At 37.6% G+C, this 12,216-nt stretch overlaps 2 protein-coding genes across 8 annotated transcripts in view; both read right to left on the bottom strand.

Moving 5' to 3' along the window:
- Positions 1-746, bottom strand: part of LOC131672120 (neuroendocrine convertase 2) — a 32,509-nt gene extending 31,763 nt beyond the window's left edge. Inside the window, exon 1 of the mRNA XM_058949114.1 lies at positions 414-746. Coding sequence (XP_058805097.1) covers positions 414-680 — 267 coding nt within the window. The 5' untranslated portion in view covers positions 681-746. The remainder of the gene's footprint in view (positions 1-413) is intronic.
- Positions 747-4,575: 3,829 nt separating this feature from the next.
- Positions 4,576-12,216, bottom strand: part of LOC131672129 (syntaxin-binding protein 5) — a 70,642-nt gene continuing 63,001 nt past the window's right edge. For 6 of the 7 annotated variants that reach the window (XM_058949133.1, XM_058949134.1, XM_058949135.1 and 3 more), the window contains 5 exons: positions 12,129-12,212; positions 11,425-11,520; positions 10,595-10,719; positions 9,565-9,665; positions 4,576-9,254 (listed from right to left, as the gene is read on the bottom strand). In XM_058949133.1, coding sequence (XP_058805116.1) covers positions 9,099-9,254; positions 9,565-9,665; positions 10,595-10,719; positions 11,425-11,520; positions 12,129-12,212 — 562 coding nt within the window. In that variant the 3' untranslated portion in view covers positions 4,576-9,098. The remainder of the gene's footprint in view (positions 9,255-9,564; positions 9,666-10,594; positions 10,720-11,424; positions 11,521-12,128; positions 12,213-12,216) is intronic. The other variant, XM_058949136.1, reaches the window with a different exon arrangement.

The following is a 12,216-nucleotide window of genomic DNA, read 5'->3' as shown; positions in this document are numbered from 1 at the left end:
ACTGTACGGCTTAGATAGTAGTACGAATCAATGAAACACGAGACGTATATGTCCACTGCGAAAAGAGGGTTGCATAAAAGTTTTCTTGACAAAGTACGAAGTATATACATAGTATTGTCTGTAACACTTGCGCAGCTTTGCATATAGAAGCTTATATCGTATGTAGACCCTATACGAGAGCTTGCAGTGTCCATTGTTGCAAAGTTGTGAACAATTCACGACGCATTCCGAGGAAAAAAATAAAACCGCAAGCGAGAAAAAAGTGAAGGAAAGAAGCGGTCGCTCGGTGGCAAGAGCCTATAACCTCGCCGACTGGCGTCTTCGCTACCTGAACTCGCCTCAGTGGAAGAGCGTCGTCTAAGCAAAACAACAGCGTCGCGGTAGCACGCCCAGAAGGCGAGCGTTATACTTACCGGTCCAAGATTAACGAAGCCATTCCTGGCGGCAATCTGGTCGGCAAGTGTCCTCGCCGCTGGCCGCCTCATCTTGACGAGGAAGCTATTGGTGAATATCTCGGCGTTAGTCGGTCCGACGCCGCAGTGAGTGCCGAGGAGTATGGTGACGACGAGCGGCAGCATGAACAAGGACAGCTGGGTCGACGGTAGCATCGTCCAGCGATGCTGGGAGCGCCGGTGACAGCAGCCTCTACTATTGAGGCACGAGGCACGTGCGCTCCCCATGCTCGCCCGAAACCGACTGGTTGTCACGCCGCGCACAACTGCGCCCTCTCAGGCTCTCACTCTCTCTCTCTCACTCTCTCTCTCTCTCTCTCTCTCTCTCTCTCTCTCTCGCGCGCGCACTGCCTCGAAGAGCTTCGATTTTTCTCCTACCCTCTCAGCTGTCTGTGATGTATGCGCGACGCGCGCTCAACCACCGCCAGCGCCAAGCCGACCCTATCACGCTGCTCTTCCCTTACGGAGCGCTGCCATCTTCCTTGCCGCGATCCTGTTGTACAACTTTACACTCGGCCCACGTTGAATTTCACGCTCCGAGTTTTCGAGCGCTCGATCGGCAACTGGAGAGCAGACGTACATTGCTCGGAGATATCGATTGGCCGCTGGCGCTGGCACTGGTGCGCTCGAGCGAGCGTAAAACGGTCTGTTGTATACGGAACGCAGCGTCAAACAACTGGCAGACAAAGGAAGACAGAGTAGGCGGAGAAGGACTGAAATGGCGTAAGTCTACTACGCAGAGGGAAGAAGCACTGGCTGTTGCTGCCTCTGTGATCATCGGCGCGCTGGAGAGCTCGTTGATTTTCGCAAGGGAAGAGAAAGGCTGAGAAGGATAGCCAAGAATCTCTCTAATAACGTAGCGCTTTCTACGTCCTTGACTGTTAATAAATCTCTCGCAGCTGTCCCATCTTGGCTCTCTCGCCTCGTTACACCTTACTTCCAGCTGTCGGCAATATCCTATTATATTTTACAGTCTCGCGCCCTCATCTCAAGGCCACGCACTCGCGATTGACAGATCGCTGACGCCTTGACGTCAGCTCCGATTTTTCTCTTCTCGCGTCACTTGTTGAGCGTACACTGTTATGTTGCGTGTCGAAGAAGAGTAGAGTTATCTGCACAAGTTACACCCACCCTTCTTCCTGCTGTTCGCCCGTGAGAACATTAACGCCAGTTAGAGCCATCCTTTCACTTCAAATAGTTAGAGTAACGAGTACTGTTTCATCTAACTGTCTTTTGTACGTTCCGATCCTTCCGAATGGATGACCGAAAGATATAGTACCGAAGAAAATACAACTATACGATATGATCCGCGTCAATCAACAGGCCAATACAATTTTAACATACTTTCATTTGTTAAATACTTAGTATGTGTTTTTAGCTTTCTGAGGAGCCGAACGATCATGAACTCGTAATCAAGTCATAATTAACTAAAATTATAATCAGAAATTGTTTATGTCAAGAGTAAGTCAGACTAAACTTATTTTCTACTACTTACTTCCTCCAATTTTCGTGTGAAATGACTAAACGTAAAGTACGCTTTCATTGAAGACATTTTAGCCCTCTTTCAAGCTCTGTAAATCAAAATTAAATTGCTCTCGATAACTAAAATTCAACGAATGTACACGATGAGAAAAAAGCTAGTAAACTATAGGGGAAAACATGAACAGCTGGTACGCGGTGATCAAGGGAAAAGCGTCGAGGCAGCGTTGAAATATAAGCGCCTGCAGTGGGATCTCGTGTTGACGCTGTGGAGATGGTAGGGAGGGGCCGTGATTATATTCGAGAGTGTAGAGGTAGAGGTACTCTCTAGCTCTCCGGTGTGTGACGAGTGACGTCAACCGGTATATTGATTGCCGCAGCGCCACCGACTCCAAAAAAATACGAGAGCGCGCGCGCAACCGACCTCTGTATCTTCGTGGAAACGAACTCACACGTGCGCGCGTGGCCTATAATGTATGCGCCACGGAAGTCTTTTTCTTCAGAGAGAAATGATCTTGATAATCCTTTTTAACGACGCAGAAGCGGGCATATGATTTGCCAAGGCATTGTGAGCCCTCGTGGATCGTGAATTCAACATTCATTTCATTTTTTTAACCTTTTCACGACTGAATCGATATCTCTTACGATTATTCCAATGGTTTGCGTTAATTAATTAATTGTGATTGCATCTTATATCACTTGTTCGTTCGCTACAACGACGCCAATTTTTCAATCTCGAAAACAATGATTCTCATAATCGCTACTGATATATGCCTCGCTTTATCACTTTCAGCAAATCTTGAATAATTAGTCTGCGTAATCCGTTTAAATCCGATGTTCAAAAGTGGGCGCGAATTATAGTCGGCGTAACTGCGACCCAAATGTTTGCGATTCGAAACTCGTTCTTGATGAAAACTTTGACGTCTTGACTATATATTTTTGCATATTTAACTACTTAAATTTTAGAAAATGTTTATATCAGATTATTATAATTTATCGCATAATTTACGTATTTATTTTCTAACTTCAAAGTTTATAATAATATACGATTCATAGAAAAAGTTAGTTGGTTAATGATATTCATTATTACCGATACTATAAAGAAAACAAATTAATATAAAATATTTACATTTTTACATTTTCATACCATATTATTCAAGAAAGAGAGATCACGAGCACACTAATAGACATTTTTTATCAATTTCCCTCTGGACTTTCTGAACTCGTTCGTTCTGCAATCGTTAATGAACTAAGAATGGATGGATTTTTCATCGTAAAACAAACGCAATCATGGTTTTTTATTGTCCTATATGTGAATTACAAAATACAAGATTACGTGTGAACACCCACGAACTCTTTTAGCAAGATAGTTATGTGTATTTAGATACAAAAGTATAAATATAAAAATATATAAACTAATTAAATATTATTTTATGAAATATGAAATCCCATAGTTAACGGAGGATCAATACTTTTTTTACATTTTTATCAAACCATATGGACGCGAACTATAAAGAAATATGATTGTGGCACTTTCGTTGTAGTTATCAACAAGGCTTTTTGTGAAAGCATAACGTGATTTTGATAATAATTCGTCCTATTTTATTTTATATTTACCCAAATAAAACAATCATAAAAAGAAAAAACACTCAATATAATAGCTGTCGTTAGTACTTTTTATGAATACTTCTATAGAATTACTGTTGGCTTTTCCTTTTCAAATAAAAATATTCAAATGATAATAAATAAAATGAACGTTTCTATTAACGGTAATCGTACTCTTAAAACCATGTTCAAAAGAATAATCTGGAAAAATTTCGGAATTGTTGAAAACCTTTTTAATTTCAATCGTAGTTTGAAAACAATAACATGTTTGTTAATATAGCTAAAGAAGAAATGGTCTTAAATATGTAATTAACAGATTGATATGCTTTTAAACTCATTTATTATCCGGATCCAAGTTACAGTCTGTCTTCAAGGCAGTACTTATACAGTTAAACGACGTTAAACTTTGAAATAATAATGAAAATGTCAGATAAACAATAACATTGATAAATAATTTCACTGTGACAATCTGCGAAGCGGTCTGACTAGCACTCCCGATTGGTAACAGTGAAAACTCTGTGGAACTAGAGCAATAATCTCTTACAATAATTCATTAACCATAATAATTATTTCTTCTTCTACTGATAATGGTAATAATAATCGTATTTTCGTATTTTGATAATAATGTAATTTATCTCGAAATACGAATACATCTGTCTTAATGCGCGCATCAGAATGAGTGATAGAGGGGGGGGGGGGGGAAGACGAAAAAGGCTCTCGTCCCAAACGCAACATACACAACATTAAAATCCAAGCGCGACAATTATTCGCTTTTCGCCCTTTTACAATATTTTTATTAATACTTATTATATATATTTATGAATAATTGAACGTAAAATTTAAAGCGACGCCGCGAGCGAGCATAGAAATTCATCTCTGTCGAGGTGATGTATACTTCATTAATTTTTTCTTATATTTTTGTTTTCTTCTTGTTTCAGTTTGTGTCCCCGTAATCCTCTGTAATACCTCTTAATTACTCTTAGTAATCATTTATTTTATCTGATTTATTATATCATCTGAACGATTGTGTATATATATATATATATATATATATATATATATATATACACACACACACATATAATCGTGCTTGTTCATCACGTCGCTTTCTCACTATGTATTTCCTGATACTTAGTACAACATATGGCTTGGTCACCTCCGACACTCCTAATCTGTTTTTTTTTTTGTTTTCTTTTTGTACAATCAAAAGATGAAATTATATATACGTAACGTACAGCGACGTAAGAGATCAATCGATTACAATAGTGATCACGAACAGAAATGTTAGGCGCCTCATATACAACCAACGTGTGCTCCGCGCGCCAACATATTTAAAAAAATACATTCAGCTCTCATCGTTACGCATTTATTTTTTATTATACTTGTTATTTTGTTTGTTTCCTCGTGTGAATGCTGCTACTACTTCGTTCACAATCAACGGTCCCTCTCTTATATAACTTCAAGTGTGATTATGTGTACGATAGGTTTATCAACTTTCGACTTAATTACTATTGAATTAGTTAACTGTACTTTATTTGATCGTTCACTTTCGGTTTTTATCGATATTAACTCTGTACAATCGTCATTGACAACTCCTACTGCTTGATATTCACATCTAGTTAATTATCACGTCCGCTTAGCTCTTACACTTGTTTCTTTCCGCTTTCGCTAAATGCAAAGATATGATGAACTCGTCGAATTTGTACTATTTTAAACTTACACCAGAAAAATTCACTATATGTTGTTTGTTTGTTTTCTTTCTTATCATGTTTTTCTTCACTTTGTACAATTAAAACGGACAAGTTTTAGTGAATAGAATATTATTCAAGAAAATTTATACCATAACATTGAATTAACTGTTTAAAAATCCTTAATAGTTCAAGTTTTTTTTTTGTTTGTATATTATCATTAATTTATCATTGGAAAAGGGATGGGAGTGTACATAGAGAATTTGGATTTTCTTTTGTGACGTCTAGATCATTAACATCGACTATACAGTTATTGCTATGGAAGCAGTACGGTGTTTCAAGATCGCCGTAAATCCAATCGAACCCGACGTGCGCCAGACTTTCAGCGACCGTAAACATCCCTGCAACAAGCTAATGCTTTATCTAAGCTAACTTCTTTTTTTGTATTGAGTTTATTTTTCTTTTTTTTCCAAAATAAAAGTAGCGAGAAACAAGACTGATTACGATCAACGGCACTAAATTTTTTGATTAATACAATGTAAAACGTTTAGCTTGCAAAAATAAATGAAAGAAGCATATCCCATTCATGAAAAAGTGGGACATATTCTTTTCTCTCAACAATCGATTAATTTTCACTTAGTCATAATTATGGAGCTTTGGATTAAAATTTTAATTTAAGAATAGATTTTCACTCGTGGACACTCGGTTGAATTCTTTTCTATGGTTTTCAGTGACCATATGTATCATTTTAATAGGAATCTCGATTTTTTAGGAACTGAAATATCAACCTTCTTCTAAAAGTAACATTACCCTCGACAGGTATTCTATTACCTCGATTTGAAAAATATCATTCAGAAAATAATGATGTTCAAAAGAGTTAAAAAAATAAGTATCTTTGCTTTTGAACAATACACAACCAGTTGTTTACTTATGATATATACATTGTCAAAAATAGTAAAATAACCGACTATAGAAATATGAAAATTTGTGTACAAATCATCATGTCTACAACAAACTAGTTGCTTAAAGTGTTTTGAAAAAACTGTTTAAATTATACTCAATAATATATGCCGCATTGAATTTTTTATCAAACTTTTAAATCAAATATCGAAAATGAGACTTTTGCAATTCTGTGACAAAGTTCAAAAATATTCAACCTATTTATCGTTCCAATAGAAATATATATTTAATTTAAGTTAAAACGAAACTTTAGAAAATGAACAATTTTAACGTTCCAAGCAAACATTTCAAAGCTACGATCATTGGATCACATTATATTTTACTATTTTTATCGAAAAAGAAAATTTAAACTGATTCTTCTTCATTTGGCTATAATCTTGTCATATCCATTAACGTTTAAAACTGTCTAATTAACATTAAGGTTTGTTCTACAACAATACATGTATATATTGTCTTTAATGTGACATGCATGCCCAGGACTAAAAACATCATAGTCATTCTTACATTAGAAATGCGCACGGCGAATTCAATCGAATTTACAACAGACGCTGAAGTAGCGCAACTTACAACATATTTTTTCAATTGAATAGTTCTTTTTATAATTTTTGCGTAACGTACTGTTCCGGCTCTACTATGTTTGTTTAATCGATATATACATAACATTTCTAGCTGTAACTACAACTTTTTAGATTTTATATTATGTGAATTCATTTTTTTTTTTTCAAATTTTATTCAGTAACTTGTTACGTTGCTCTCGTGAAACGGTATGTTCCAATACGCATTTTCTGCTAATTACGTTTTTTTTTCATTAAGTTCACATTATAACCGCGAACGAAATGTACAACGCAAACGTATCGTGTCTTGAAATTTATGACCGAAGCAGCAATGACATTTGTTAATGCTCTTCCACAAGCGCACGCTGGCCATAAGTTGATTATTGTCAATACATTCGGAGTAGCGTCACTGCTGAGGCCATTTTTTCGACATTTTTTTATCCTCTTTTTTTGGTTAGCCTTTGCAAGCATATTTATAATTAAGTATAAGTAGTAATTAATATTAATAATAATTATATAATAATAATTAGAAGAAAGCAGGTACCACTACTTTGTGTATAATATTTTTTTACGTTTTTACCACATTAAAGTAAGAATTTCTTTTTACCCAAGCTAATATTTTAACTTTCAAACTGTATTGTCTGCCTACATTTATCTCACCTTTTTCTTGTGACGCTTTGCTTTTACTTAGCTCATTATTTACTTTTCCCTCTTTATAAAGTGATATAGCGTTTTAAAGTCTGCGACTCGGCTATTGTGCGAGGTCGAGGTTTTATAATTATTATTCTGTTTTGCGTTTCTTCCTTACTTGCATGGAAAAAGCAACTTTTTTACGTTTTAAGATACTCGGTACCCAAAAAATCTTCTCTCGACATTCCTCTTTTAACGAAAAATTTGACGCGTACAAAGCAAAGTACAGTTTACATACTTTGTTTTTCTTCTTATTAATTTTTTTATAAGTTGGTGATTTATCAAAAAAACAACGGATAAATTGTGTGCTTTCAGTTTCGTATTGACTCGTACAATAATAATCATCTGTTCTTATAATCATGTTCGTTTTCAGCAATCAGTAAACTCTTATACACGCACGCATCCCTCAAAATGTTATTTATTTAAGTTTTATTCATTATTTAAAATTATGTATACGCATATATATATATATATATATATATATATATAATTTTTCTTTCCATATCTAAGTTTATATGCATATATCCTGTATGTCCTTAAGATTATTTGTAATAATAGTTAATTGTCTCCGGACTCCTGCCGTCGACATTAGTACGTAGCGGGGTATAGCATGTGCGCGCGTGTCAATGTGTATCTGTGTACGTGTATATAGATTTCCTAATCGATAATGAGAACATGTTCATGCGAAAGATTTTGTGTATAATTTACAGTTACAGCCTGCTGATGCGTACATGTGTGTCCTCTAAAAATTCTTTAGCTCGACTCATTTAGTAATAACCATCGTCGTCTATCCCATTGTTAATGTTTGTGTGTCGTCTTTTAGAAAAAAAGCTTTAGCTTGAGCGTGGAATATTCGCACTTTCAGTGCCATAACCGCTCGCGCGTACGCTCACGAAGTGCATCGTAATGTATGTGCGTAAACGTTGACAAGTATTATCACTTTCTGAAAGGGTGGGAGAGGGGGAGTATATTCGATACATTGAGCACCATAGACTGAAGAAACCACCTCTTTCAGCAGACCCTTTCTCCCCATCTCTCTCTTTCTTAATCCCTCTCTAAAATCATTGTCTCAAGAAGGTCATGTGCGTAAAGGATTCAAAAACTTAAGCTAATTTATCACGTAGTCGCAAGTTGGGCTATAGAATGTTAGTTGAATATGCATAGAGGTCGAGGAAGAGAGAGCGAGAGAGAGAGAGCTCCTAAACGTCCAGCGGTTTGATTGGTGATATTAAGAAAGGAAACTAAGGTTAGAGGGATAGACAGGAAGAGATAGAGAGAGAGAGAGAGAGAGAGAGAGAGAGAGAGAGGGAGAGAGAGAGAGAGAGAGAGAGAGAGAGAGAGAGAGAGATATGATAGAAGTCGAGTGAAATATGTACAATCTGTAGTCGACCGAAAGCCGCGCGAGCTGTCGAATAATAGACGCATGTTGTTGTTGTTGCTATACGTCGGGTCTGGTGTGGCTCTCGTCGTCGTTAGTTTATAATCCTCTCTCGGCGTCGCTCAGCAACAGAACTTCGCGCGCGGGTGCACGAGAATACAACCAGCAGCAGCACAGATGCCGTTCTTGCAGATCTGTAGAATGCTATAGTTCACGATGGTCGTTTGGTTGGTTTCTCCTCTTCAATGTCGGTGCGTGTTCAACAGCCTTGTCGGCGGCGCGACGGACGCTCTCATAGCTGGTACCACTTCCTGTCCTTGTACTTGAGCATGAGCGAGTGGGCCGACGAGGCAAAGTTCTCCGACTCGTTCATCATGCGCTGCGTGCGCTCCTCCAACTGCGATAACTTTTCGCCACGTTCGACCACCATTTGATGAGCTTGCGCTACCTGCGAGTCCGGCAACAAACGCTATTAATACGCTTCACGACTACTTTTTGCTAATTACGTACTGCTCGGAGCAGCTTTTAAGCCCGTGGCTCGTTTATTATGAATTTAGTGAATGGATAACGTTAAGATGGAGAGCTTTTCTAACTGTTTAGTTTCATCCAATTTTATAGCCAGGTATATAGGAAACGAAGAAATAATTTTTTCCAAGTACGTTCGCGGTAGCACGCAAAAGCTCTTACGACTCTCAATCATCCAACAGCCGGCGAGCAAGACAATCGAACGAACAATAAAAAGAAAATCTTGATCTCACCTCGCTGGTTGCTGTGCCGACGCGCTCCCTGAGTCCCTCAGTATTAGGTCCAGGTATACGATTGGCCACACTGCGCGAGGGCTTGCCGCTCGCTTCGCCAACTGCAAACAACAACACATATCGTGCAGTGTCATATTCACGCGACTCTGATAAAAGTTCGCTTCGGTGTGCGTGAGTGTGCTTATGTATGGAAGAAATGGCTTTTTCTTCGTCGACAGTTCGCGACATCTGCTATGCTTTCGCCTATACGCGAGCGTATAGCACGTCAAACTCACACTTGGCAAAAACTTTGACCCGAGGCCCCGATTCCCGTTTTAGTTTCTATGCGCTAACTGCTGCTTCGCCAAAGTGCCGCTTGATTGCGTTTGTTTGTGTGCTAATTTCCCTGTCTCGGCAACTTTGCGCTCGTGTATCCACTCTTGTTGTGCGTTTCATCGTGTTGGAGAGTTAATTTTTGACGGAGAGAAAATGCTGATACGCCTGTCGGGAATCTCGAATGCTTTTCAATTCGCAACTTGATCTGTCTCGATGAAATGTTTGTTGAACTGATTAGACGCGGAAAATTATAATAAAAATGTACGAATAGCGAATAGGCTTCGGGCTCTTGTCTGCTACGAGATGAGCAAAAAAAATCCTGAAATTAACTTGGGACAATGTAGTACAAAGAGAGGTACAAAGCGCAGCAAAGTAATATAGGAGAGAAATAGCCGGGAGCAACATTCGTGTCGAGTTAGCAGAGTGTAATCGGTGCCTTGCGTATACTTTTTAATAAAAAAACTATTTGTCATGAGAATTTTCTTCCGTTTACTTTCCGGATACTCGTTCACAAACGCGATTACCGACGAAACCGCGATTAGTCTGGTGAGCGTGGGTGAGCAAAAAAAAAAAATTACGCGAACGATAATGGATATTTTCCATCGAGGAACGAAGTTCAGCAAAATGTTGAACAGTCGAGTGGGGCTGTCTTGCTTACACATCAGATCGAAGAAAGCGCGATAAAGAAACAGCTGTATAGCGACTATGTACTCACAGAGTTCTTCGCGATCGACGCTGCGAGTGCCACCACCGAACAGACCCTTGAAGAATCCTTCCTTTGGGGGCTCGGGCATGTCCAATCCGATGAACAGATTTCCCATCATCTCCGTCAACTCGGCGCTAGGGAGAAAACACGTTGCTTCATTAGTCCGGAGCACACGAGGATCAGTTTTCTTTTTCGACGAGGTTTACAAGTCGCGAACAAAACATCGCTCAACTTTTTTCATTAATTATCCACAACGCAAGGAGAATCTTCATTCAATGGACTCTTTTTTTCCTATCTCTTTTTATTGATTGCAATACAGAAAGGTATTTGGCTGCGACCCTGGCTGCGAATGATATTGTGCAAAAGAAAAAAAGGCAGCAGCCGATCGATTTGAAAAACAAAAGGCGAAAAAGTATGCATTGTCCTTTATGATAAGGAAATGTTTAGTCAGACATGACCTACAACAGCTATTCCTATTGCTATTTACGACGGATAATAAAGACTCGCTCGAGCTTTTTTACGCTCGTAGTAGACGTCACGTTACATGTTTTTTTTTTCTAATAACAATCGCAATTGAAATGATTATTGAGAAAAACAAGAGATCCAAAAGAATTTAATAAAAAATATATGATTACATTTTCAATTGCTAAGCGTACTCAAGTGGATTCTTCTGATCAAATGCAGCATCTAATTATAAGGAATCAATTCGACAAATAGGTTGCTATACTTTTAACTTATTTGTATTATGCAGAAGAAATAAAAAGTTGAGTAGAGGCAGCTTATTTATCTTGTCTATGTGTAGAATAATTATTAAATAAAAAAAGACGATTAAAGCTCACCAAAACTCGCTGGAAACTGTAAATTTTTGAATTTCAGTTGGCGACGACAAGTAGAGCCCGTGGCCTCTATTACTGAAGGAGAATGTCCTGGAGATTCTAAAATAAGAAAACAAAGTTAGCAAGTCCTTCAGAAGTCCAAACTAACATCTCTTCAACACCCGTATAGGTGTTTATATAAGTAAGTATATATACTCGTGAACTTTTAATCTCTTATTTAAATAAATTTGGTATTGCGAAGCGAAAAGACCATCGACTATTCTATACAAATAAAACGAGTGCAAATGGGGAGCCAAAAGGAAAAATGATAAATCAGCTAATAGCCTTTATCTACGTAGGATGTGCTAATAAAACGTGAAAGATTAAATATATTATTCGAAAAAAGAACAAAATAGAGTTAAAAAGAGAGAGGGGGGGGGGGGAGGGAAAAGACAAAGAGTAGAGATAAGTGAGAGAAACAGAAATTCAAATAATAATAATAATAATAATAATAATAATAATAATAATAATAATAATAATAATAATAATAATAATAAGAATAATAATAATAATAATAATAAAGAATTATCAAATCTGAGGTGATAAGCGAGGTGATCCAATGACAATTTAGCTACAGTGTTCACTTGTTGTCCAAAGGAATTACTAGTGGCATTATATATTATTATTACATATTTATGATGATAATGAATTTTTGGTAGACGACTTACTGATCAGTATCGCCATTAACAAAGAGTTGATGACCCCATATGGACAACATGGGGTCTACTATTCCGTGTTTAGTAGTCTGAAAACTGT

Source organism: Phymastichus coffea, unplaced genomic scaffold (genome assembly GCF_024137745.1).
Source record: "Phymastichus coffea isolate CEN01 unplaced genomic scaffold, Cenicafe_Pcof_1.1 PCOF00143, whole genome shotgun sequence".
Classification (NCBI taxonomy): domain Eukaryota; kingdom Metazoa; phylum Arthropoda; class Insecta; order Hymenoptera; family Eulophidae; genus Phymastichus; species Phymastichus coffea.
The sequence above is the reverse complement of the archived record's forward strand: the minus strand, read 5'-3'. Positions and strand labels throughout refer to the sequence as shown.